The 26,736-nt window shown below is 42.6% G+C and overlaps 1 protein-coding gene, 1 non-coding gene and 1 pseudogene across 7 annotated transcripts in view; 2 read left to right on the top strand and 1 right to left on the bottom strand.

Moving 5' to 3' along the window:
* The window catches only part of CWF19L1 (CWF19 like cell cycle control factor 1), a 36,884-nt gene extending 10,555 nt beyond the window's left edge, over positions 1–26,329 (bottom strand). For 2 of the 6 annotated variants that reach the window (XM_010356088.2, XM_010356089.2), the window contains exons 1-10: positions 25,423–25,535; positions 19,555–19,639; positions 18,564–18,642; positions 17,821–17,922; positions 13,999–14,213; positions 10,848–10,966; positions 7,611–7,695; positions 4,167–4,307; positions 3,144–3,258; positions 1,345–1,424 (exon numbers count right to left, since the gene is read on the bottom strand). In XM_010356088.2, the coding sequence (XP_010354390.2) occupies positions 1,345–1,424; positions 3,144–3,258; positions 4,167–4,307; positions 7,611–7,695; positions 10,848–10,966; positions 13,999–14,213; positions 17,821–17,922; positions 18,564–18,642; positions 19,555–19,639; positions 25,423–25,445 (1,044 nt within the window). In that variant the 5' untranslated portion in view covers positions 25,446–25,535. Of the gene's footprint in view, positions 1–1,344; positions 1,425–3,143; positions 3,259–4,166; positions 4,308–7,610; positions 7,696–10,847; positions 10,967–13,998; positions 14,214–17,820; positions 17,923–18,563; positions 18,643–19,554; positions 19,640–25,422; positions 25,536–25,570; positions 25,601–26,169 lie in introns of those variants that run through there. The other 4 variants (XM_030940193.1, XM_030940196.1, XM_030940194.1 and 1 more) reach the window with 4 other exon arrangements.
* Positions 5,451–7,054, top strand: LOC104656555 (annotated as a pseudogene).
* On the top strand, positions 16,166–16,272 carry LOC115900519. Its single transcript, XR_004060203.1, has one exon. It is a non-coding gene; the product is annotated as a U6 spliceosomal RNA (small nuclear RNA).
* Positions 26,330–26,736: the final 407 nt, after the last annotated feature.

Raw genomic sequence — 26,736 nt, 5'->3', positions numbered from 1 at the left:
ATATATATATATATATATATATATATATTCATAAAGCTCTAGCTTCTGAATCTGAAGCTATAAAGAGTATCAACATTTTTAACCCAATACGGGTACATAAGCCATCAGAAGACTGCCTTTTTAGGACAAAGAAAATCACTTTAAATGGTAATTAGCAAAAGGAACTCATCACTCTCAAGTAGATGGGCTAAAAAATACAGACAGTCCAAGAAGTATATAAAAGCATCACCCCTGGAGAACCATACCTATTTATGAGAGAGGAAAAGAGAGACCTATCTTGTAAAACTGGTTACTACTATAACAAATGTTGACAGGAATGTGGAAAAGCAGAAGCCTTCATACATTGCTTGTGGGAATATAAGATGGTGCAGTCATTTTGGAAAACAGTTTAGCAGTTTCTTAAAAAGTTAAACATAAATTTACCATATAACCTAGCAAATCCATTCCAGGTGTATCCAAAATAAATAACATATATCCACACAAAGACTTCCATGCAGATATTTTATGGGAGCATTATTTCTAATAGCCACAAAGTAGAAACAACCCAAATGTCCATCAACTGATGAACGGATATAGACAAAATGTGGTATATCTATATACTGGAATATGATTTGGCAATAAAAAGGAAGGAAATACTGATATATGCTGCAACATGGATGAACCTCAAGAATATGATGCTAAGTAGGCCGGGCGCGGTGGCTCAAGCCTGTAATCCCAGCACTTTGGGAGGCCGAGACGGGCGGATCACGAGGTCAGGAGATCGAGACCATCCTGGTTAACATGGTGAAACCCCGTCTCTACTAAAAAATACAAAAAACTAGCCGGGCGAAGTGGTGGGCGCCTGTAGTCCCAGCTACCCGGGAGGCTGAGGCGGGAGAATGGCGTAAACCCAGGAGGCGGAGCTTGCAGTGAGCTGAGATCCGGCCACTGTACTCCAGCCCGGGCGACAGAGCGAGACTCCGTCTCAAAAAAAAAAAAAAAAAAAAAAGAATATGATGCTAAGTAAAAACAGCTAGACACAAAAGACTACATGTTGTATGATTCCATTTATAAGAAATGTCCAAAAAAGGCAAACTATGGAGATAGTAAGTAGACTACTTGCTGCCTGGGGCTAAAGTTGGGAACAGGGATTAACTGTAAATGGGCATAAGAGATCTTACTGCCATGATAAAAATGTTCTAAAACTATACTATGTGATGGTGGCCTAACTCAGTAACCTTATGAAAATCACTGAATCGTACACTTAAACATGGGTAAATGTTGTATGTAGATTATGCCTCAATAAAGTTACTAAAAAACAAATAGGCATCTCCTTCTCTATAAAGGTCCAAGGAAGTAACTCACATGTGTGCCGATGCTGACCACCAAATGCTTTTCCACTTCAGGGCTAGCAAGGCAAAACCAGCAGGGTCCTGGAGGCTGAGCTTCATGTAAAAGAAAGCCGGGTGTTACTATGGTCCAAGCACAGCATATAATCACCCCACAGAACTTAGCCTTATCTGATTTTTATATCCTGAAAAGACTGATATACAACACTGCCACAATGGGCTGAGCCTGTGTTCCTCACTATGATCCCCATGAACATTTTCAATGAAATTAAACTTCCATTAGAATTTGTAACCAATCCACAGGTAGGTAACCCACAAGTGCAAAATCACACACTGACTAAAGTAGCACATAACTGGCAATAGGCTACAACAAAAGAACACTGAACAGGGTGTCAGGAGCCCTAATTATAGCCCCAACTACGCCATTAGCGATGACCCTGGAAAATTTACCCTCCTAAGGTCAGCTTCTTCCGTGACACAAAAAGACGAACAAAGAGAATCTCAATGAAACACCCTTAAAGTCCTTCCTCCGAGTTTGATCATTCTATTATTTTATGAACCTATATTGGTTTTGGAGGCTCTTTACCTCATCATGTTTTACAGACATAAAGGAAAGATGCTTTTTCCATAGTTCTTGCAGGAAGCACCTCAGAACAGCCTAAAAGTCAGGCCAGTCTTATTTTATTTTTTTAAGACAGGGCCTTGCTCTGTCACCCAGGCTGGAGTGCAGTGGCGCGATCTTGGCTCACTGCAATCTCCACCTCTTCGGTTCAAGTGATTCTCCTGCCTCAGCCTCCCGAGGAGCTGGGACTGCAGGTGGGTGCCACCACGCCCTGCTAATTTTTTGTATTTTTAGTAGAGACAGGGTTTCACCATGTTGGCCAGGCTGGTCTCGAACTCCTGGCCTCAAGTGATCCAGCTGTTTGGCCTACCAAAGTGCTGGGATTACACTTAGTGTGAATCAGTTTCCAGCATTACATAAATCGAGATAAAAATTCATGTAGCTCTAGTTTCTGAATCTGAAGCTATAAAAAGAATATCAATTTTTTTTTTTTTGAGATGGAGTCTCACTCTGTTACCCAGGCTGGAGTACAATGGCATGGTCTTGGCTCACTGCAACCTCCACCTCCCGGATTCAAGCAATTCTCCCACCTCAGCCTCCCAAGTAGCTGGGACTACAGGCGCAGGCCACCACACCTGGCTGACTTTTGTATTTTTAGTAAAGAAGGAGTTTCACTATGTTGGCCAGGCTGGTCTCGAAATTCTGAACTCATGATCCGCCTGGCTCAGCCTCCCAAAGTGCTGGGATTACAGGCATGAGCCACCGCACCTGGCCAAGAATATCAACATTTTTATCCCAATATGGGTATATAAGCAACAGAAGACTGCCTTTTCAGGACAAAGAAAATCTCTTTAAATGGTAATTAGCAAAAGGAACTCATCTCTCTCAAGTAGATGGGCTGAAAATACAGAGTCTAAGAAGTATATAAAAGCATCACCCTTGGAGAACCATACCTATTTATGAGAGAGGAAAAGAGAGACCTATCTTGTAAAACTGGCTATTGCTATAACAAATGTTGACAGGGATGTGGAAAAGCAGAAATCTTCATACACTGCTGGTGGGAATATAAGATGGTGCAGTCACCACACCCAGCCAAGGCGATGTTTATATTTTATTTTTATTGTTGGTCCTAATGACTCATTGCACAATTCTCCCCCGCCAGAAGAGGCTCTCTTAGCAATGCTGCTTTCCAAACAAAAGCCAAAATAACAGTTACTGTTCACAGAGGAGACCTCTGGAATAAAGGTACTTACGAGGTTTGCGAGGCTGCTTTGGGTGAGGAGAAGATTTGCTATCTCTACCTGTGGATGAACGCTTCCTTCCCTGCTTTTCATTTAAATCAAAGAAAAACTGACAGGCTGATTCTTCCTGGAATGGCCAAAAGCAGAAGATTAAATATTATTCAACCAACCTTTAGATAAGTAGCCAACCACTCACATACAAGAGAACATTCCTGCCATGCCGTATCTTTCTTTCTTCTCAGTCCTTTCTGCATACTCTAAGGAAGCAAAATATCTTCCCAATTCTGACGCCTGAACTCTCAGTCACACATCAATGCTTACCCAAACTACTGCCAAATTCATCTCTTTGGAAAAACAAGTTAAAATGCAAGTTATAAAGTAATTCTTGCCTAAAACAGAACAACATGAACCCACCCAAATTCCCTTTTCCTTTTTCTCTCAACAGGGACATAGTGTAGTCATACAATTTCACAGGTCAAATAAGACTAATTCAGCCTTGACTGAGAGATGAGAAGGCTGCTCGGAAAGAAAGAAAAGTCTGAGAAAGCAGACTGTGCATGCTAGTAAGGGAACTTGACATTCCTTGCTTTAGTGGGGAAAAAATTAATTTGAGAAAACTCTGCTATTAAGAAAATTTCTTCAGAGTGAATCTTATTTTCCTACTAGCAATCATCATAAAATCACAAATTACATTGCTACAAAACTGCTACGGTCTTGCCTAAAGAGCTAAGAACAGATAATCAACTTTAGACAAAGACTTTACAAATAAAACTGTAACCCCAAACGTATGAATCCAGTTTGGACAAAGAAAGACCTAATCTATGAAACTGTTAACCCCAAACTACAATAAAAAACACTAAGCTTAGTTAAAATCCACTAAGATTTTCTAAACATCATCATGATTTCCCAAGGGGGGAAAAAAAGATTTAGATTCTAAGGATTAAACTTGTTTTATGTACTAAACTATAACCAGGAAAAGAACACATGTAATGGGCAACCCTGCCCAGAAAATGCCAGCCCTCAATCAGAACATACCACAGGGGCAGGAATTTGCTTTCCTATGGATGCTTCCTGCCCAGATTTTCTGTAAGGGTTTTCAGTGACATCCGGAGGCTGTTTTACCAGTTCTGCTGCATCCATTAGCTTCATGGGAACAATACTGAATGCATAAAGATACTTTAGAGAAAAAGAACATAACGACATTAGGGGATATACTATTTATCCAACTGTAATCGACCTATTTTACTGTGAAGATTTCAGGGAAAACATGTGAAACTAAGTAAAATTAAAAGAACAGCAACCAGCCCATCCAGAGCTCAGAGAATAAACAGTAAATCAAATGCCAATTCAGTGGCCTCTGCAGGGGCTCACCAAGGGCTGACAAAGAAATGAACAACAAATCAGAGCCCCAGCCCTCACAAACCAGGAGTTCTCACTTGAATAATGGAATAGTGACAACTGTCCCCCAGAGGGACTTGCTCTATAACGCTTAGAAGACAAACTGCTTCTGCCTCTGAGTCCCTTATCTTTGTGTACTTTGTCCACAGAATTGTGGCACTGCCATTCATTTTTCCTAATGAAAATTACAAATGAACTTGGGGTTTCTCTCTCTTGATATTATACAAATTCTGCTATATATGCTAATAAAATTTTCTTAAGAGACTAGCAGCAAAGAAGTAAATATTCATATTAATATCTGGAATCTTGCACTAATGCCACAGATATCGAAAACTTTAGATAAGATATAGATGTTTAAACTTACTACTGCAACTAAGTAACAATTATATATCATTTATCACATTGGCAAAAACTTTAATAAAACTTTGATGAGGGCCGGGGGTGGTGGCTTATGCCTGTAATCCCAGCACTTTGGGAGGCTGACGATCACCTGAGGTCGGAAGATAGAGACCAGCCTGACCAACGTGGAGAAATCCCGTCTCTACTAAAAATACAAAAGATTAGCCAGGCGTGGTGGCACGTGTCTATAGTCCCAGCTACTCAGGAGGCTGAGGCTGGAGAATCACTTGAACACGCGAGGCAGAGGTTGCAGTGAGCTGAGATCATGCCACTACACTCCAGCCTGGGCAACAGACAGAGACTCTATCTTAAAAAAAAAAAAAAAAAAAAAAAAAAAAACTTTGCTGTGATCCAGTGAGAATTATGGAGAGAGAAAAACAAAACAAAACAAAACAAAACACACCGTTGGGGTAGGGGTACAAATTGGAACAAAATTTTTAGATGAATTTAATAATGCTTGCCAAATTTTATAATGTGCACACCTTTTGACTAAAGTATAAGTTGCTTATGGCTGAGGCTAACATGTCCCTGAGAATAAAACAGACGGAAAATACTAAGTGTTATTCAGTTTGAAAGGGCAATTAAAAGAAAAATTACAAATCTAAACTTGCTAAGAATTGGGCAAAAAAGCTGAAAATAGGCTGGGGAATTTGTGTGGAGGTCAAAGTGGAAGCAGGTATGAGAGGGTCTAGCAGAACAAAACATAGCTGCCAGAGTGTTATGAGTCCATCAGCAAGTTTGGCCTGGACTTAGCTGTTGCAGGAGATGTGGTGAACTCTGCCCTATATAACGTGGATGCTGGGCAAAGAGCTGTCATCTTTGACCAATTCTGTGGAATACAGAATACTGTGGTAGGGGAAAGGATTCACTTTCTCATTCCATGGGTCCAGAAACCAATTATCTTTGACTGCCGTTCTTGACCATGTAATGTGCCAGTCATCGCTGATAGCAAAGATTTACAGAATGACATCACGGTGCACATGGGGGCCTGTCGCTAGCCAGCTTCCTCGCATCTTGACCAGCATTGAAGAGGATTATGATGAGCATGTGCTGCTGTCCATCACTACCGAGATCCTCAAGCCAGTGGTGGCTCACTTTGATGCTGGAGAACTAATCACCTAAAGAGAGCTGGTCTCCAGGCAGATGAGCAATGACCTTATGGAGTGAGCAGCCACCTTTGGGCTCATCCTGGATGACAAGTCCTTGACACATCTGACCTTCGGGAAGGAGTTCACAGAAGCAGTGGAAGCCAAACAGGTGGCTCAGCAGGAAGCAGAGAGCGCCAGATTTGTGGTAGAAAAGGCTGAGCAGCAGAAAAAGGCAGCCATCATCTCTTCTGAGGGCGATTCCAAGGCAGCCAAGCTGATCGCCAACTTACTGGCCACCACAGGGAACAGCCTGATCGAGCTGCGCAAGCTGGAAGCTGCAGAGGACATCACGTACCAGCTCTCATACTCTGGGAACATCACCTCCCTTCCAGCGGGGCAGTCCATGCTCCTCCAGCTGCCCCTGAGGGGCCACCCTGCCTGCACTTCCGCAGCCAACTGGGCCACAGCCCTGATGATTCTTAACACTGTCTTCCTTCTGTCCCCACCCTAGAAATCACTGTGAAATTTCATGATTGGCTTAAAGTGAAGGAAATAAAGGTAAAATCACTTCAGATCCGCGCCCTACCCCCCCCCAAAAAAAAGCTTAAAATATTATGAAAAAAAAATATCGATTTGCTTTTGTATGCTTTGTCTATGGCATGTGATAGTGGAATAATCTTCAGACTCTTTATCTGCCTATTTTCCCACTTCACTAACTGTTCTTATTTTAGCTGTCTCAATCCATAATAGGTCAGTTTTGGCCCTGGGAAATCAGAAATGCTCTCAGAGAAGTGAGAAAAACAACCTACTTTTCTGGTATATTCTCTTTCATCAACTGCACTGTTTTCCAATACAAAGATAGATTCTAGGTATCACTAAGATATCCCTCAGGAAATCTTAGCCCTAAGGAGGGCTTAGGTAAGTCCTCTGGGTTTTTTGATTTTTTGTTTCCCCAGACAAGAGTCTCACTTTGTCACCCAGGCTGGAGTGCAGTGGCCCGATCTCAGCTCACTGCAGTTTCCGCCTCCCAAATTCAAGCAATTCTCCTGCCTCAGCCTCCTGAGGAGCTGGGATTACAGGTGCCCCCCACCATACCTGGCTAATTTTTTTATTTGTTATAGAGATGGGGCTTCACCATGTTGGCCAGGCTGGTCTCAAACTCCTGGACTTAAGTGATCCTCCCACCTCAGCCTCCCAAAGTGCTGGGATTACAGGCATGGGCCACCATGCCCAGCTCTTTGGGGTTTTTTTATTTCAGCTAAATGAAGTTGCTAAAAGAAGTAAGCGAGCATCTGAGGGCAAATTCACAAATACTCACAAAGACAACCACATAGATGTGAAAGTAAAGACGCTGTTCATTTGATATTTTGCCTTTACTCCTCTGGGCCTATTTTCCCAAACCCTTCTTTAAACTCTCCTACAAAAAGACCCAAAGAGACTTGACCTTTCATTACCGTATCTTTACAAAGGAGTCTCCGAAGCTGCTGGGACCTTGCAGTGAGGGAGAAAAGATCTGAATGCTAAACTGGGCAAGAGATACATTTATCAGGCAGACCGTGAATATCAACTTTCCACCAAATAGGTGAATCTTTACCTTTTTCTTTTCTGGATTTCCAACATTTGCCAGAGCTATAAACCGGGTGGCATGCTGTGCATTTTCCTGTAGAACGATATGGTTTCTAGAACATATTTGAGAGACAAAATATTACAATTTTACTTTTGATTTGCAATGACAAAATATGTGGACTCCATGGGGCCATAAAAAGAGCAGAGGTCTTCAGTTCATCACAAGTCAAATGATTTCAGATAAGTTACTATCTATCCGTCTAATAGGGCAACGATCCCTACCTCACAAGGCTGTTTTAGGAAGAGATGAGATTATGTCTTCAGAAACCATCAAAACTCCAACTTTTGGCTTTAAAAGAGTTGTAAAATTAGTAAAATGTTGACAATAGTTCAAGCTAAGTGATGGGCACATGAGGGTTCATTTTACTATTGCCTCTTCTTTTGTGTAATAAAGAGCCAAAATAAAATAGGCCAGGCACTTTGGGAGGCTGAGACAAGAGAACTGCTTGAGCCCAGGAGTTTGAGACCACCCTAGGCAACACAGTGAGACTGTCTCTACAAAAAAATTTTTTAATTAACTGGGTATAGTGGTGCATAACTATAGTCCCAGCTACTCAGAAGGCTAAGGTAGGAGAATCACTTGAGCCCACCAGGTTGAGGCTGCAGTGAGCCATGATCGTACCTCAGCACTCTAGCCTGGGATACAGAATGAGATCTTGTCTCAAAAAAAAAAAAAAAAATGCGTAGTCCTTTGTGTCTGGCTTCATTCACTTAACATGAAGTTTCAAGGTTCAACCATGTTGTAGCACATATCAGTACTTCATTGCTTTTCCTTGCCAAATAACATTTCATCATATATTTACCACTTTTAATTTACCCGTTCATCAGGTGATGGACATTTGGGTTGTTTGCACTTTTGAGCCATTATGAATAATGCTATTATGATCATTTGTGTACAAGTTTTTGTGTGGACATATGTTTTCCCTTATCTTGGGACAGGAATAAAATTGCCATTACCATGCTGCTGCCTGTTATGTTTAACCTCTCAAGAACTGCTAAACGGTTTTCCAAAGCAGCTGCACCATTTTACACTCTCACCAGCAATGTGTGAGGGTTCCAATTCCTCCACATTCTTGCCAACACTTGTTATTACGTATTTGCCTTTTTGACTACAGCCTTCCTAGTGGGTATTAAGTGGTATATCATTGTGCTTTTGATTTGCATTACCATAATGGCTAATGATACGAGCATCTTTTTATATGTGTATTGGCCTTTTTTTTCCTTTGAGACGGTGTCTCTCTCTGTTGCCCAGACTGGAGTGCAGTGGCGCAATCTTCGGTCACTGCAAGCTCCGCCTCCTGGGTTCATGCCATTCTCCTGTCTCAGCCTTCCGAGTAGCTGGGACTACAGGTGCCCGCCACCATACCCGGCTAATTTTTTGTATTTTTAGTAAAGACAGGGTTTCACTGTGTTAGCCAGGATGGTCTCGATCTCCTGACCTCATGATCTGCCTGCCTTGGCCTCCCAAAGTGCCGGGATTATAGGCGTTAGCCACTGTGCCCAGCCCTATTGGCCATTTTCATATGTTCTATGAAAAACTGTATTCAGATTCTTAAGAACTGTGTATGTTTTGAGTGGCTTGTTCCCAAAACTTCTGTTTTTGCAGTATATTTTTAGAGAACAAGACATTTTTCTGGAATGCATATATGGAGATTTAACAGAAAAAGCTGTATCACCTATGATCCTGCATTAGGGTGTGGGATTACAGTAAGGGGGGTATTCTCTTCTTGCTCACTTACATTTTTTTAACTGGCAACAAGTGTATATTACTTTTGTAAAAAAAGAAGAGAAATAAGTTATTTTAAGGATAATCCATGCCCTTCATCGGTGAAGATAATTCTGAGCTTTTACTTAACTCGCTCACTTGTAAAACACTGGTTTTCTTGGCAATATATTCTTTCTTAAAGAATTAACTTGACCTCTATATACCTACTACGTACCCATAAAAATTAAAAAAATAAAAACTCCACCTCTGAGTGCTAAATAAAAAAAAGAAAAAAAATATTTTCTTGGCTGGGCGCAGTGGCTCATGCCTGTAATCCCAGCACTTTGGGAGGCTGAGGTGGGCGGATCATGAGGTCAAGAGTTCAAGACCAGCCTGACTGACATGGTGAAACCCCATCTCTAATAAAAATACAAAAAAAAAATTAGCTGGATCTGGTGGCACGCACCTGTAATCCCAGCTACTCAGGAGGCTGAGGCAGGAGAATCGCTTGAACCCAGGAGGCGGAGGTTTCAGTGAGCCGAGATCATGCCACTGCACTCCAGCCAGGCGACAGAGTGAGACTCCGTCTCAAAAAAAAAAAAAAGACAAAAAAAAAATTTTTTTTATTTTTCCTTCTCATTTACTTTTAATTGACAACTAAAAATTGTATGTATTTATGGTATACAACATGCTGTTTTGAAATGTGTATATATTGTGGGATGGCTAAATCAAGCTAATCAACATATGTATTATCTCATATTTATTTGTGGTAAAAAAATTTTTAAAGAAATGGGGCTCCCTATGTTGCCCAGGCTAGAGTGCAGTGGTTATTTATAGGCATAGTCATTGCACACTATAGCCTAGAACTCCTGGGCTCAAGCGAGCCTCCTGCCTCAGACTTCCAAGTACCTGGAACTACAGGCACACACCACCATGCCTGGCCCTGAAAAGGAAAAAACTGATACAAGTTCTTGATTCTGAAACTGAAGGAATTCCAAAGTGATTTCAACTTAGGGAACAAACTCAGAGAAGATGAATCACTTGAGAGTCACTTCTTTCACTGTCTGAGTAACCAAATGGAACCAAGACGTTATATGGTTAAAAACGAACAAGAGAAGTTTATATAGAAAATCCATGGCAGGCCGGGCGCGGTGGCTCAAGCCTGTAATCCCAGCACTTTGGGAGGCCGAGACGGGCGGATCACAAGGTCAGGAGATCGAGACCATCCTGGCGAACACGGTGAAACCCCGTCTCTACTAAAAATACAAAAAACTAGCCGGGCGAGGTGGCGGCGCCTTGTAGTCCCAGCTACTCGGGAGGCTGAGGCAGGAGAATGGCGTGAACCCGGGAGGCGGAGCTTGCAGTGAGCTGAGATCTGGCCACTGCACTCCAGCCTGGGTGACAGAGCAAGACTCCGTCTCAAAAAAAAAAAAAAAAAAAAAAAAAAGAAGATCCATGGCAAATTCTTCAAAAAGCCAAAGAGAATGAAATGCTACTCACCGATATGGAAGCCTCTCATAATAGGTCTTTTCTAAAGCAGCAAAATGATATCTTGGTTTCAAGCCCATGGCAAGACTGGAAACTAAAGCAGAACCACATTTTTTGGTATCCACTTCTCCCTAGTAAACAAAAACTTAGTCATCCATACAGACCAAAAGTTATCAAGAAATGCAAATAAATAATAAGACATTTTGAAATGGCTTTGAAATTTATACATGAATACAAATGTGGGCAGAAGGAATTGCACAGTGAATTTCACACATATGGCAATCAGAGAAAAAATCTTAAATAAGGGAGCTGAACTATTATGAATGTAGAAATAGGAACAACTGTTGGAAGCCAGAGATTAAAAGGTTACTCCTCCATATCAATACCCAAAACATAATTAAAACCTTTTTTGGAAAGTAAGCTCTCCCTCTGGAGCCCACAGACTGGGCTTCTAGTTGCTTTCTTTTTTCTTTTTTCTTTTTTTTTTTTTTTTTTTTTTTGAGGCGGAGTCTCGCTCTGTCACCCGGACTGGAGTGCAGTGGCCGGATCTCAGCTCACTGCAAGCTCCGCCTCCCGGGTTTACGCCATTCTCCTGCCTCAGCCTCCCGAGTAGCTGGGACTACAGGCGCCCGCCACCTCGCCCGGCTAGTTTTTGTATTTTTAGTAGAGACGGGGTTTCACCGTGTTAGCCAGGATGGTCTCGATCTCCTGACCTTGTGATCCGCCCGTCTTGGCCTCCCAAAGTGCTGGGATTACAGGCTTGAGCCACCGTGCCCGGCCGTTGCTTTCTTTTTTCTGAGATGGAGTCTTGCTTTGTCACCCAGGCTGCTGGAGTACAGTGGCACGATCTCGGCTCACTGCAACCTCTGCATCCTGGGTTCGAGAAGCGATTCTCCTGCCTCAGCCTCACTAGTAGCTGGGATTACAGGCACATGCCACCACACCCAGCTAATTTTTGTATTTTTAGTAGAGACGGGGTTTCACCTTGTTGGTCAGGCTGGTCTCAAACTCCTGATCTCATGATCCTCCCGCCTGGGCCTCCCAAAGTGCTGGGATTACAGGCGTAGGCCACCACACCCAGCCTCTAGTTTGTTTGTACTGCATCTGCAGTTCACAGGTCCAGAGAGTCATAGTCAATTCAGAAAATCAAAGTGAAAAGCTACGTTTCAGGGCTCCTAGGATCCACAGAATATCTGATATAGAGTACTCAAGGACTTCATCATGAGCATATAATCCTTTATTTTGCGTGAGTCAAGGAAGCAGCAGTTTCAGGAAGGGCATAACCACACCCTTCTTAAGTAACATGAAGTTTGCCCAAACTTACTCTTGTTCCCAGAACACCTCTGATTCTGTTAACAACCAATTAAGTGATCTCTCACCCACAGCATTATTTATGAACTGTATTCTAAGAGAAGGTATTACTTGGAAATAAGCTAACCAAGTTTGTTTTCCACTACGTAAAGCAGGAATTTCCTTTTGTCTTATGCTTGTTTCCTTCAGGTTTCTGCTGAAGGGCAGGGAATTAGCTTTGAGGTCGGTCCTAGTATCTTAGGGACTGGTGAACTATACTTTTCTCCTCCATAAATATACTGTATGGTTATTTATAAGCCTTGATCAAAATCAATTTTTAGCTCCCCGCAAGACGAAGGGGCCTCATTTTCTCATCCTTCCTTACAGAGCATCACATGTGTCTTTCTCTCTTCCTTCATCACTTTAGCAGCCTTTCTCTAGATCTTCCCTAGCTTTGCTATATCCTTATGCTCCAACCAGCACTACCCCTTGTATTCTAGGTAAAGAGTAACCACGGGTTTGTCAAAAAAGAAGAGAGCATCCTCCTTGATAATGCCTGGTATCCTGTTGGCCTTTTTGGTCATGGACACATGGTGCTGAAATTGGCAAGGGGTGGTGTACAGGCTCCACTTCTGGATCATCACTGATAATCCTGAATCCATCCATGGAGATTTGTCCCCAAATGCATTCTTACATTTCCCTTCAATGAAGCTCAGCCAATGTTTTCTGTCCTCACACATAACCTTTTCAAAATATTCCTTAGGCTTACTACCACCAGTGTAGTATTTCACTCCCCATGATAGTTGTCACTCCTGGTATACCATCCTTTTCAAGATTACTCATAAAATATTAAAATCTGGCCAGGTATGGTGGCTCACACCTGTAATCCCAGCACTCTGGGAGGCCAAGTCAGGTGGATCACTAGGGCCCAGGAGTTCAAGATCAGCCTGGGCAACCCCCTCTCTACTAAAAATACAAAAATTAGGCTGGGCACGGTGGCTCATGCCTGTAATCCCAGCATTTTGGGAGGCTGAGGTGGGCAAATTACTTGAGGTCAGGAGTTTGAGACCAGCCTGGCCAACATGGTGAAACCCCATCTCTACTAAAAATACAAAAAATTCCGCCTGTAATCCCAGCACTTTGGGAGGCCAAGGCAGGCAGATTGTCTGAGCTCAGGAGTTCACAACTAGCCTGGGCAACACGGTGAAACCCCGTCTCTACTAAAATACAAAAAATTAGCCAGGCATGGCTGCGTGCGCCTGTAGTCCCAGCTACTTGGGAGGCTGAGGCCGGAGAATTGCTTGAACCCAGGAGACAGAGGTTGTGATGAGCAGAGATGGTGCCACTGCACTCCAGCCTGGGTGACAGAGTAAAACTCCATCTCAAAAAAAAAAAAAAAAAAAAGAGCCAGGCACAGTGGCGCATGCCTGTGACTGTGATCTCAGCTACTCAGGAGGCTGAGGCAGGAGAATCATTTGAACCCGGGAGGAGGAGGTTGCAGTGAGCCAAGATTGCACCACTGCTCTGCAGCCTGGGTGACAGAGTGAGACTCATCTCAAAAAAATAAAAAATCAATGAAGCCTCAAAACATTAAGAGGCTTAGGAAAGGGCACTTGAAGCAGAGAATATAAAAAAAAAAATCCTTTATAACTAAGATTTCAGCAGTCTCATCTATGAAGCACACTTTCATGAAATTAACTTTTGCTTTGGTCAGTTGATACAGCTTTTAGAATCCTGAAAATTTTCACAAAAGACTTCTTAAAAAAAGTACCCAAGAGCTAAAATACTCAATATAAACAGGAAAAGAAAAAAGGCCCAACTCAAGCTAGTGCAATTTGCTTTTAGAAATTCCAACTGAACAAGTACTACTCACAGAAGAATTCCCAAAGTTCCCCACATACTTGGGCCACGGGGATGTGAGCAAGATATCAACACCCTTAAACTGGGAGGTTGTACACAGCATCGTTCTCAGAGAAGACACATCCTTGGGACTAAAATTATAACCTGGTACTGGCTCATTCAAGGACTCTGTGCCACTGAGGTACACAATCTGCAGCCCCGAGCTTCCAGTGAAGATACCTTTACGACCTGGGTTCAAAGAAAAACGAACAAATTTTAGTCAAAATTGTAGAATGAAAAGCCATCAATAGGGGGATGAATCTCCCACGACTCTCCTATGTCCCTGCCATTTTACATATCTGAAGTGTAAACTCTCCAGCAACTCCCTTCTGGCTGCTAGGCATCAATGGTGAATGGCTACCTACAATATTCCTGCTCAGTAAATACAAACAGCCCTACATGGAGGCTACTGAGCCCACGGGCCAGTATGTTTACACCAGGTGCCTTACAAATATTACTAGAAAAAGCTAAGAAGAGAAGATTAGGAAAAAGGCTTTCTGCCTTCTAGAAAAGACTCTACATGGGCTTAAATGCAGACATCAGGACACAGGAAAAGGCAATGAGAAGAAAATACAGTTCTAAGGAAGCTACAGTCTAGAAAAGATGCACACGGTGAAATCTCATCTCTACTAAAATACAAAAAATTAGCCAGGCATGGCAGCGTGTGCCCGTAGTCCCAGCTACTTGGGAGCAGGTAGCAACTTCCAAGTGAAGGAAAACATTTGGAAAGAGCAAGTGTTTAGGAAAAATTAAAGACTCTACTCTCTTCTAGGGTTATTCCTGGCTTGTGGCCTTGTTTCTATTCCCTCCTGTTGCCTTCAAGACCTTGCACCATCAATTTTCACCTCCCTTTCATCTACTGAGTCTACACAGCTGGCGCTTTCTGTTCAGAAAAAAACATGCTCAATCATCCCCATCCAAAATGAACACACATACTAAGAAACTTCCTCGTCTTCAGTTTTGAACTTCTGAAGAGCAGTCCATGCTAAGTGCTTTACCTGCTTTTTGGTTTTTTTTTTTTTTTTTTTTTTTTTTTTTGGTTTCTGTTTTTGAGATGGAGTCTTGCTCTGTCGCCAGGTTGGAGTGCAGTGGTGTGATCTTGGCTCACTGCAACCTCCACCTCCGCCTCCCGGGTTCAAGTGATTCTCCTGCCTCAGCCTCCTGAGTAGCTGGGACTCCAGGTGCCCGCCACCATTCCCAGTTAATTTTTGCATTTTTAGTAGAGATGGGGTTTCATCATGTTGGCCAGGATGGTCTCAATCTCTTGACCTCATGATCTGCCCACTTCAGCCCCCCAAAGTGCTAGGATTACAGGCATGAGCCACCGTGCCCAGCCTACTTTATTAGTTCCTTAAGCCCCTGCAATCAGTTTCCCTCTCCCATCACTCTCTCAAAGGTCACGCTATATTTGCCAATGTTCTCCTGAAACTATGTTATCTTCACTTAGATTCCTTGAAGTTGACAATATCTTTACCTCTTGAACAGTCCTCTAAGCACTTTTATGTCTTTGTTCCTACCCCCAAGATGAAGATATACCATCCCCACCCACCAAGGTACTATCATCTACCTGCTTCCCTTCTGACTGTATTTATTCCTTGATTTCGAGACCAGCCTGACCAACATGGTGAAAGCCTGTCTCTACTAAAAAACACAGAATTAGCCGGCCATGGTGGCACACACCTGCAACCCCAGCTATTCAGGAGGCTGAGGCAGAAGAATCGCTTGAATCCAGGAGGCAGAGGTTGCAGTGAGCTGAGACTACACCATTGCAATCCAACCTGGGCAACAAAAGCAAAACTCCATCTCAAAAAAAATAATAATAATAACGCTCACTTCCAACTATATGTTGGATGTCTTACCAGTACTTCAAGCTCACTATCACATGTTCACTACCAAGTTCTTTGCTTGATCCTCCTACTGGATCCAAAAAATCTATTTCACAGAAGTAACCCAAGTACCTCAGCTGCTCTTTACACTCCTGACACTAAATTCATATAGTAAAATGGCTGCCAAATATCTATAGTAATGCCCTTAATCCAAATCTACAGACTACACCAAGAACTGCATGTCAGACCCATGTTAAAATATACAACAACAGAATTTCAAAATGTGTATCTGACATGTGTAGTTAAAAATAAACAGTGCTCACTTCAGCAGCATATATACTAAAACTGGAAAGATAAAGATAATATTAGCACGGCACCTGCACAAGGATGACATGCAAATTCATGAAGAGTTCCATATTAAAACAACAAAACAAATAAAGTCCTTCCTTCAATTTTTGCTTAAAGAAGTCCCATAGGATTAGAACAAAATAAGACTGGTAACAGGAGGGCCATAGCCAAACAGAGACTAAAGGCCAAGATGAACTATGATGGGGAAGGAGAGAGAAGACATTTACAGCAAAGAAAATGAAGAAGCTTTCTAGAGAAATAAGACCAATAAAGAGGAAATGTGAAGAATAGTAGAGTCAATTAAAAAAAAAAAAAAAGCCGGGCACAGTGGCTCATGCCTGTAATCCCAACACTTTGGGAGGCTGAAGCGGGCGGATCACGAGGTCAGGAGATCAAGACCATCCTGGCCAACATGCTGAAATCCTGTCTCTACCAAAAACATAAAAATTAGCTGGGTGTGGTAGCGCATGCCTATAATCCCAGCTACTCGGGAGGCTGAGGCAGGAGAATCACTTGAACCAGGAAGTTGGAGGTTGCAGTGAGCTGAGATCACGCCACTGCACTCCAGCCTGAGCAACAGAGCGAGACATTATCTCAAAAAAAAAAAAAGAAAAAAAAGGAGTTGAATGATCTAAGAGGCAGCAGACTGCCAGCAGGTGGGGGGGAAACAAAAGCAAAATTTGACAGTGCTTTTGAAAATGGCCAGACATTGAAAGAGTCACTAAAAGCAATACAGAGGACTGTGGAGGAAACAACTTTAAGCTGGAACTGAAGAGTGTACCTGGAACCAGAAAAAGGAGAGTAAAAAAAAGTAAAAAATCCCCAAAGAACAGCACTAAAAATGTGAGTTGCCAAAACCTTAGAGTGAAACCTAGAGCAGTAAATAGTTGGGAGCCTAATTAACAAGTAAGCTGTATATATCCAGCAAGATTGTATGGTAAGGCCACATACATGAAATTTCCTTTGTGTGAACATAATTTATACCTTAAGTATCCCATATACTGTAGACAAGGAGTTTATCCCTCTAGTTGGCTAAACAAGTGTGTACTGGGTTGTGGGAACATAACGAGATTGGGGCTAAGTGGTAGAAATAATAAAGGAAAAATGCCACTGTCCTAAGGGTATTGTCCTAAAGGCATAGCAGCACATATACAGACTTTGGGAAAAAAACCCTCCAAACCCCATTATCTCAGGCTGTAATCACTGAAAAATCTAGCCAAAAATTTCCTGGGACACTAATTCCTGAGAACACTATATTATGTTCATTACAAATACAACAAATATCGGCCAGGCACGGTGGCTCACGCCTCTAACCCCAGCACTTTGGGAGGCCAAGGCAAGCAGATCACGAGGTCAGGAGATCAAGATGATCCTGGCTAACACGGTGAAACCCCGTCTCTACTAAAACTATAAAAAATTAGCCAGGTATGGTAGCACACGCCTGTAATCCAAGCTACTCAGGAGGCTGAGGCAGGAGAATCACTTGAACCTGGGAGGCAGAGGTTACAGTGAGCCAAGATTGCGCCACTGCACTCCAGCCTGGGTGACAGAGCAAGACTCCGTCTCAAAAAACACACACACACACACACACACACACACAAATGTAACAAGTATCAGCTTACCCAGATAAGTAATGTTTTCAGCTAATTCACATCCATCAGCATCCTGGAAATATTTTACTGTTTCCTGGTTATTGGCACCAAGCACATATGTCTGAATAGGAGCTAGTGTGGAAAACAGACATGACACCATATAGTTACCAGATCTGCTTTAGAACTTGAGATATGCCTCTCTATAGAAAAAATATTTACAGCAAAAGTAAACGTCCATGCATTCACATTCCCCATATTTAGCAATCCTAAATGTGGAACTGCTATCCACTAAGGATATACTACACCCAACCTTGTAGCTTGACTATTTTTTGTTTTGTTTTGTTTTCTGAGACAGAGCCTTGCTCTGTCGCCCAAGCTGAAGTGCAGTGGCGCAATCTCGGCTCATTGCAATCTCTGCCTCCCGGTTCAAGTGATTCTCCTGCCTCAGTCTCCCGAGAAGCTGGGATTACAGACATGCGCCACCATGCCCTGCTAATTTTTGTATTTTTAGTAGACACAGGGTTTCACCATGTTGGCCAGGCTGGTCTCGAACTCCTGACCTCAGGTGATCCGCCTGCCTCAGCCACCCAAAGTGCAGGGATTACAGGCGTAAGCCACCGCACCGGGATAGTCTCAATAATGAAAAACAACTTAAATTCTTAAATACTGAAAATTATTCTTAAATTCCTAAATAATGAAAAACAACTCAGCAGGAACTGTGGCCCTTGAAATTTTATTAGAAATTGTATGTTAAATAAAAATAATTTCTATACCTTTCTTGATGCCAGTCTTATACTCCTCCCATTCAGCATCTGGGGTGGAGCCAAAGAAATTTCCTACACACAACAGCAGCTAAAATGAGTTTTTTAAACAGATATATGAGATTTTAAAATATCAAACAGTACATAATTGATAGTAATATTTAACTAGTTATTCAATAGTTTCAAATCAGTTTATTCTTAATTAATTTGCAGATTTCAATATACAATTCTTTAGCAGCAACTGTTAATTCTATGAATTATTAAGTTTTGGCTTTTGGCTGTCAAATTCATGTTACAGTCAAGGAACTAAACTTTTAAAAGATGTTAGAATTCAAGGACTCCTCAAATTCCCAGTCCCACTCTGACACTCATGGCTCTCTCCACATATCCTTCCCTGGAATATACAGTCACATAGAAATAGATCTCTAAAGATCCCCATGTGAAACAAACAAAAAAAAAACTTAAAATATTAGAAACTCTGAGAAATACGGGGCATAAAAAACACATTTCCTGACTGTTGTCTTTACTCAACCTTTAACCCAATGAACAAATTATCCTCATACTTGGAATACTCTCTTCTGTGCTCTTAAGAGTTTACAGTCCAGTTGGCAACCATACACAACATTCATATAGAGCTTTTAAGCCTGTGATGCATTGGTATATATGTTACCTGACTTAATCCTCACCACATTCATGAAATAGATCTGTGCTTCCCAAACCCAGGGGTCAGAATCACTTAGGGAAGTGTTGCTAGTCTGTTTTCAGTTTTTTGTACAGTGATAAAGTAACAAGATTCAAAGTCAAAAAATATAAAGATCAATAGTAAATAGTAAATAGGTCTCCCTCCCCAACCACTCAGTAGCTACTAAGTTCCTATGCTCATGAAGGGAACTCAATTTAACAAAAATGGTATATGTTCAATCAAGACCTAAAGGAGTGCAAACTTTATTTTTACGTGTGACTACAAAGGTAAAATTAAATTCAGTAAAAACAAACATCTTACATCAAAGTTTCCACTTTTCTTCTGAATTGCTCGAACTCTATTGAACAAAATATCAAACTTTCCTTCAACATCTCCACAAGCCAAGCTGCAAACAAACAGATAAACATTATAGCAATTCAAGAAACAAATGGGCCTGCCAGATTTGGTATATACTAGTCTTTTGGATTAGATAGATACATGATCTAGTCTCTCTGTAGTTACCTTGCAAGGTTCAGGGCATATAAACCACTGGGCAGATCCACTGAGGGTCTCACCAACACCTCCCACTCGCGATATCTAAAATTTAGCTTATCATTTACTCCACGATTGAGCCAGCTTCTTCTCCTCATTCCTAAGTTTTGTGGACATGTCTATGGCTGACACGCTCAACAAGAGTCAAAAATATCCCATCCAGTCACCAAGTCCCATCAATCCCTTTTTCCAGACATCTCACATTCATTCTATCCTTTTTATTTTGACTCCTCCTATCTTAGTACAGGGCTTCATTCATTTGATAAACAGACTCTGGACAGCTACAATACGCTAAGTACAATATGCCAAGTATACTATGAACATGTTAGCAGTACAAGGTGGAGGAAGACTCAGTTTAAGACTCAAAGAGTTTATAATCAGGGAAAGGAAAACACTCTAATCGTTATAAATTTGTAAGAAAAGGGCTATAACAGGAGGTACAGGTGTTATGGGGCAGGAAGTAGAAAATGGCAAGAGCTGACATCAGTAAGGTAAACTGGCCCTAGGTTATGAAGGGACTTTTACTATCATCTCATTTCTGAGTTTTTCTAATTCTGATTTATATGGTTTTTCCATGGCTTATATCATTTTCTTAATGTCTTTTAATTCATCTTGAAATATTAAAATTTAATTGTTTTGTGAGTGTGTCTTTCTGGCGTGCTTTTATTGTCCACCTCGCCAAACTTTTTTCTTTTTTTTTTTGAGACAGGGTCTCACTCTGTCACCCAGGCTAACGTGCAGTGGCACGACCTTGGCTCACTGCAACCTCCACTCCACTCCACCCCACCCCCTTCTTATGGCAGAGGAAGAATCAGAGAAAAATACAATGAATCTAGTGTTAGATTCCAAGCAGAAAATACACTTATGTTTCCTCTAATGCCTTCTCTTCTTCCTATCCATCCTACATAAAGTCGTCAGCTTAATGTCCTTTTCTCAAAACATTAAGAGGTTTCCCACTGCCTACAGAACCACAGCTTTCCACAGGCCTTGACCTGTCATCTTTCTAATGCTTTCTGCAAGTTTTCTTAACTGAAACCTTACTTACTGGCAATTTGATTACTCTCTGCCTCTGTCATTCCCTAGGGTAGTTCCACCCTACCCATCCTGAATCTAAGCTTTTCCCATCCTTCAAGGTTTAGCACATTTCTGAAGCCTTGCTGGCTGACTCAGAAGTCATCCCCTTCTCAAAACCTCAGAAAACCATATTACAGCATTTCAGAGCAAGCTCTGTCATAAACTAACAGGACTTTTATTTATATTTTGAGTGCCACCTCCTCTAGGAAGCCTTCTAGTACCTATCAGTTACCAATCTCTTTTTTTTTTTTTTTTTTTTGAGACGGAGTCTCACTTTGTCGCCCAGGCTGGAGTGCAGTGGCACCATCTCGGCTCACTGCAAGCTCCGCCTCCCGGGTTCACGCCATTCTCCTGCCTCAGCCTCCGAGTAGCTGGGACTACAGGCACGCACCACCACGCCCGGCTAATTTTTTGTATTTTTAGTAGAGACGGGGTTTCACCGTGTTAGCCAGGATGGTCTCAATCTCCTGACCTCGTGATCCGCCAGCCTCGGCCTCCCAAAGTGCTGGGATTACAGGCGTGAGCCACCGTGCCCGGCCAGTTACCAATTTCTAGTGTTCCCATAGGATCCTGCATTTCTTCCATCACAGCAGTTGTCACATGGAATTATCATTGTTTCTGGGCGATCCACTGCCCAGTTTATACATCATGAGGTGCCTCATCTCCTCATCTGGGCCCTTTTCCAGTGTTCTCTATCTCACTGAACAAAGATAGAAATCTATGACCCAACAGGGCCAACTCCTTTTCACTCACAATTAAACCATCACAAGCCTTGTTGATTTTACTTCCTTAATAAACTTTAATCCCTAAACTTTTCCTCTGTCATCACTCCACCTAATCCCAACTGTTCTCTACTTTGGCTCTGATTTGTTCTCCACATTGCAAACAGAACTGTTTTCCAAAATGAAAATTTGATCATGCCAAGGCATTCTTAAGCATTTCAATAACCCTTTTAGGTTAAAGACAAAAATACAGTTATGTGCACATAACAATGTTTCGGTCAACAAGGGACCACATATATGATGGTGGTCCCATAAGATTATAATGGAACTGAAAAATTCCTATCACCTAGTGATGTCTAGCCATTTGTAACATTACAGTGCAATATATTACTCATTTGTTTGTGGTAATGCTGGTATAAACACCTACTGGGCCGGTGGTTATAAAAAGTGTAGCACATACAGTTATGTACAGTATACAATATTTGATAATGATAATAAACAACTATGTTACTCGTATATATATAATATTTAGTATGCTATTGCCAGGTGCGGTGGCTCACGCCTGTAATCCCAGCACTTTGGGAGGCCGAGGTGGGCGCATCACGAGGTCAGGAGATCGAGACCATCCTGGTTAACACGGTGAAACCTTATCTCTACTAAAAATACAAAAAATTAGCCAGGCGTGGTGGCGGGCGCCTGTAGTCCAGCTACTCAGGAGGGAGGCAGGAGAATGGCGTGAACCCGGGAGGCAGAACTTGCAATGAGCCGAGATTGCGCCACTGCACTCCAGTCTGGGCAAGAGTGAGACTACGTCTCAAAAAAAAAAAAAAAAAAATTTAGTATGGTATGCTCTTTACTGTTATTTTGCAGAGTATACTCCTACGTATTTAAAAAAAAAAAAGTTAACTGTAAAAACGCCTCAGGCAGGTCCTTCAGGAAGCATTCCACAGGGCACTGTTATCATAGGAGATGACAGCTTCATGCATGTTATTACTACTGAAGCCTTTCCAGTGGGACAAGATATGGAGGTGAACAGCAGTGATACTGATGATCCTGACCCTGTGCAGGCCTAGACTCATGTGTGTGTGTGTCTTAGTTTGCAACAAAAAAAGTTTAAAGCCAGGCACAGTGGCTGATGTCTGTAATCCCAGCACTTTGGGAGGCTGAGGCAGGAGGATAACTTGAGCCCAGGAGTTCAAGACCAGCCTGGGTAACATAGCAAAACCCCCTCTCTACAAAAAATACAGAAATTAGCTAGGTGTAGTGGCTTGTGCCTGTAGTCCCAGCTACTCAGGAGGCTGAGGTGGGAGAATCACTTGAGCCCAGGAGGTTGAGGTTGCAGTGAGCCGTTACTGCACAATTGCACTCCAGCCTGGGCGACAGTGAGACCCTGTCTCCAAAAAAAACACAAAGTTTAAAGGGTAAAAAGAAAAAATAATAATAGAAGCTTGTAGAATAAGGATATAAAGAAAATATTTCTGTACAGCTGTACAATGTGTTTTGCATCTTAGCTGTGTTATAACAAATCAAAAAGTCAAAAAAAACTTAAAGTTTATAAAGTAAAAGTTACAGTAAACTAAAGTTTATTGTTGAAAACAAATAGTGTTTTTATAAATTTAATATAGGTGAAGTGTACAGTATTCATAAAGTCTACAATAGTGTAAAGTAATACATTCACTCACCTCTTACTAACTCAGAGAAACGTTCAGTTCTGCAAACTCCATTCATGATAAGTGTCCTACACGAGTATACCCTTTTTTTTCCCTGTATACAGTATTTTCTTTTTTTCTTTTGAGACAGAGTCTCACTCTGTGGCCCAGGCTGGAGTGCAGTGGTGTGATCTCGGCTCACTGCAACCTCCGCCTCTCAGGCTCAAGCCATTCTCCTGGCTCAACCTCTTGAGTAGCTGGGATTACAGGTGCCTGCCACCATGCCCGGCTAATTTTTGTATGTTTAGTAGATACAGGGTTTCACCGTGTTGGCCAGGCTGGTCTTAAACTTCTGACCTCTGGTGATCCACCCACCTCGGCCTCCCAAAGCGTTGGGATTACAGGTGTAAGCCACCGCACCCGGACAGGTATTTTCACTGTACCCTTTCTATATTTAAATACAAAAATACTTACCGTTGTGTTACAATTGCCTACAGTATTCAGTACAGTAACATGATGTACAGCTTTGTAGCCTAGGAGCAACAGGCCCTACACCATTTAGCCTAGGTGTATAGGAAGCCATACCATCTAGGTCTCTGTAAGTACACCAAAGATGTTCGCACAATGATGAAATCGCCTAACAACTCATTTCTCAGAACATAACTCTGCTGTTAAGCAATGGATTACTCTATTTCCCAAGGCTCAATCCTAACTTTCTCGGGAAGCCTTCTTGACTCCTACCATTAAGCCAAACATGCCTCTTATGCACTCTCCCAGAACCATGAATCTTTTCTTCCCAAAATTTACCACTATTGCAATTTTTTTTTTTTTTTTTTTTTGAGACAAGGTTTCAAACTGTCACCCAGCCTGGAGAGCAGCAGCATGATCACAGCTCACTGCAGCCTCGACCTCCCCAGGCTCAGGTGGTCCTCCCGCTTCAGCCTCCCAATTAGCTGGGACCGCTACGCCCAGCTAATTTTTTTTTTCTGTATTTTTTTGTAGAGACTGGGCCTTGCTATACTGCCCAGGCTGGTCTTGAATTCCGCGACTCAAGCAATCCTCCTGCCTCGGCCTCCAGAGTCGCTGGGATTACAGGCGTGAGCCACTGCGCCTGGCCCTCTCACTATGGTAACTTCACATTTATCTGAATTCCTTTTTTTTTTTTTTTTAGACTGAGTCTCGCTCTGTTACCCAGGCTGGAGTGCAGTGGTGCAATGTCGGCTCACTGTGCAACCTCAGCCTCTGGGTTCAAGCGATTCTCCTGCCTCAAGCCTCCTGAGCAGCTGGGATTACAGGCACGCGCCACCACGCCTGGCTAATTTTTTGTGTGTATTAGAACAGACAGGGTGTCACCACATTGGCCAGGCTGGTCTCGAACTCCTGACCTCAAGTGATCCGCCCACCTCAGCCTCCCAAAGTGCTAGGATTACAGGCATAAGCCACCGCGTCCGGCCATTATTTGTTTTGTTTGTTTGTTTGGTTGGTTTGGTTTTTCTTTGTTTTGAGATGGAGTATCTTTTGTCGCCCAGGTTGGAGTGCAGTGGCGCGATCTCGGCTCACTACAACCTCCGCCTCCCGGGTTCAAGCGATTCTCCTGCCTCAGCCACAGCGTCCGGCCCATTATCTGAATTCTTTAGTGCCTGTCCCTCTAGACTATAGGCTTGGTTAAAGCAGGAACTCCATCTGTTGCAACACCTAGCACACCGTCCAGCACACCTGCAATTCTTCAATAAATACTTGCTGAATGAAGCCACCACCCGCGCCCCTCCTCCCCGCAAAAAGAAGTGCGCCAGGGAAGGGTCCCTATCTACTCTGTCCACCACTGCCCAGGGCCCATCAGTGGGCCCAATGGCTAAGAGTATTTGGTGACTAAATATATGGGGACAGGAAAAACGAAGGGGAAAGGATGTGTCAGAGGCCAAGACTGCCCCCTAAGATGGAGGAGGCCTAACTCTGGGAGGTTCCGCCTCTCCCAACGAGCGTCGCCAAGAAAAACTCCCTCAGAAGCGAAAAAAGTCAGGAAAAGAGGCCAGCCTCGGCCAGGAAAAGACATCACCTAAGCTCCCCAGCAGCCCCGTGTCTCTCCGCCTTTTCCTTCTCCCTTCCTGTCACGGGAAAGACTCCCACCCGTGTCGACACCTACACACACGAAAGAGACAGAAAGAGAGAGGCTTCCATTCACGGTCACTCACAGGCGCAGCGGTTTCTGTGCCATCTGTCCGAATAGTATGAGTTGGGACTGCCACCTAAAATTGGGAATGCGAATCTGCGCTCCTCGGAAAAATGTGACCGCGCAACAATCAGACGTCAGCTCCCTCCAGCCAATAACGGTTCACTTACTTACGGAGACCGCCGAGGGACAGAAGCCTCTCTCAGGTGGCTGCGCCTCAAGGAAGAATCAGGAGGAAAGGGGAGGAGTGAAGAGAGAAAGAGGAAGTGACCAAAAGAATTCCAATTATAATTTTTTAAATTACATTTCAGAGCACTTGAAGCGAGTGAATGGCTAGGAAGTACAGAGCAGAATGTCGGGTTCTAACCTAACCTAACCTGACCTGACCTAACCATATCGGTGTAGTGGGCAAGACAGACCCCCTCTATCCACGTTTTTTGTAAGTTTTTAACCTATCAAAAAGTTAAAAAGTTAAAAGTTAAAAGGCGGGGCGGCTAATGTCTATAATCCCAGCACTTTGGGAGGCTGAGGCGGGCGGATCACTTGCGGTCAGGCGTTCAAGACCAGCCTGGGCAACATGGTGAAACTCCGTCTCTACTAAAAATACAAAAATTAGCCGGGCATGGTGGAGAATTGTCTGAACCTGGGAGGCAGAGGTTGCAGTGAGTCAAGATCGCGCCATTGCACTCCAGCCTGGACAAGAGCGAAACTCCGTCTCAAATTTAAAAAAAAAAAAAAAAAAAAAAAAAAGTTGAATAATGGCTATTACCTTGATTCAGTAAGTCTCAGCATGTTGCCAAATTTGCTTGTGTTCTCTTTCTCTCAAAGTGCCCAAACTTTTCCATTCTCACTGGATCATTTGAAAGTAAAGTGCAGGCAGGGCGCGGTGGCTCACGCCTATAATCCCAGCGTTTTTGGGAGATTGAGACCATCCTGGCTAACACGGTGAAACCCCGTCTCTACTAAAAATACAAAAGATTAGCCGGGCGGGATGGCACGTGCTTGTAGTCCCAGCTACTAGGGAGGCTGAGGCAGAAGAATCGCTTGAACCCAGGAGGCGGAAGTTGCAGTGAGCCGAGATCACGCCACTTCACTGCAGCCTAGGAGACAGAGAGAGACTCCGTCTCAAAAACAAAATAAAATAAAGTGCAGACAACAGGAATACATCTGCATGCATCTCCTAAGATTAGGACATCCTCCTACATAACCATCATACTATTAATACAGCTACGAAAATTAACATTAATTATTCAATATTATCTAATATACATCCATATTTAAAGTTCTCCATTTGTCCCCCCAAATTGATTTTATATTTGGGGCTTGTTTTGATTCA

The sequence above is a fragment of the Rhinopithecus roxellana genome, chromosome 11 (assembly GCF_007565055.1).
Source record: "Rhinopithecus roxellana isolate Shanxi Qingling chromosome 11, ASM756505v1, whole genome shotgun sequence".
Taxonomy (NCBI): Eukaryota; Metazoa; Chordata; class Mammalia; order Primates; family Cercopithecidae; genus Rhinopithecus; species Rhinopithecus roxellana.
Note: the sequence above shows the minus strand (reverse complement) of the source record. Positions and strands in the feature narration are given on the sequence as shown.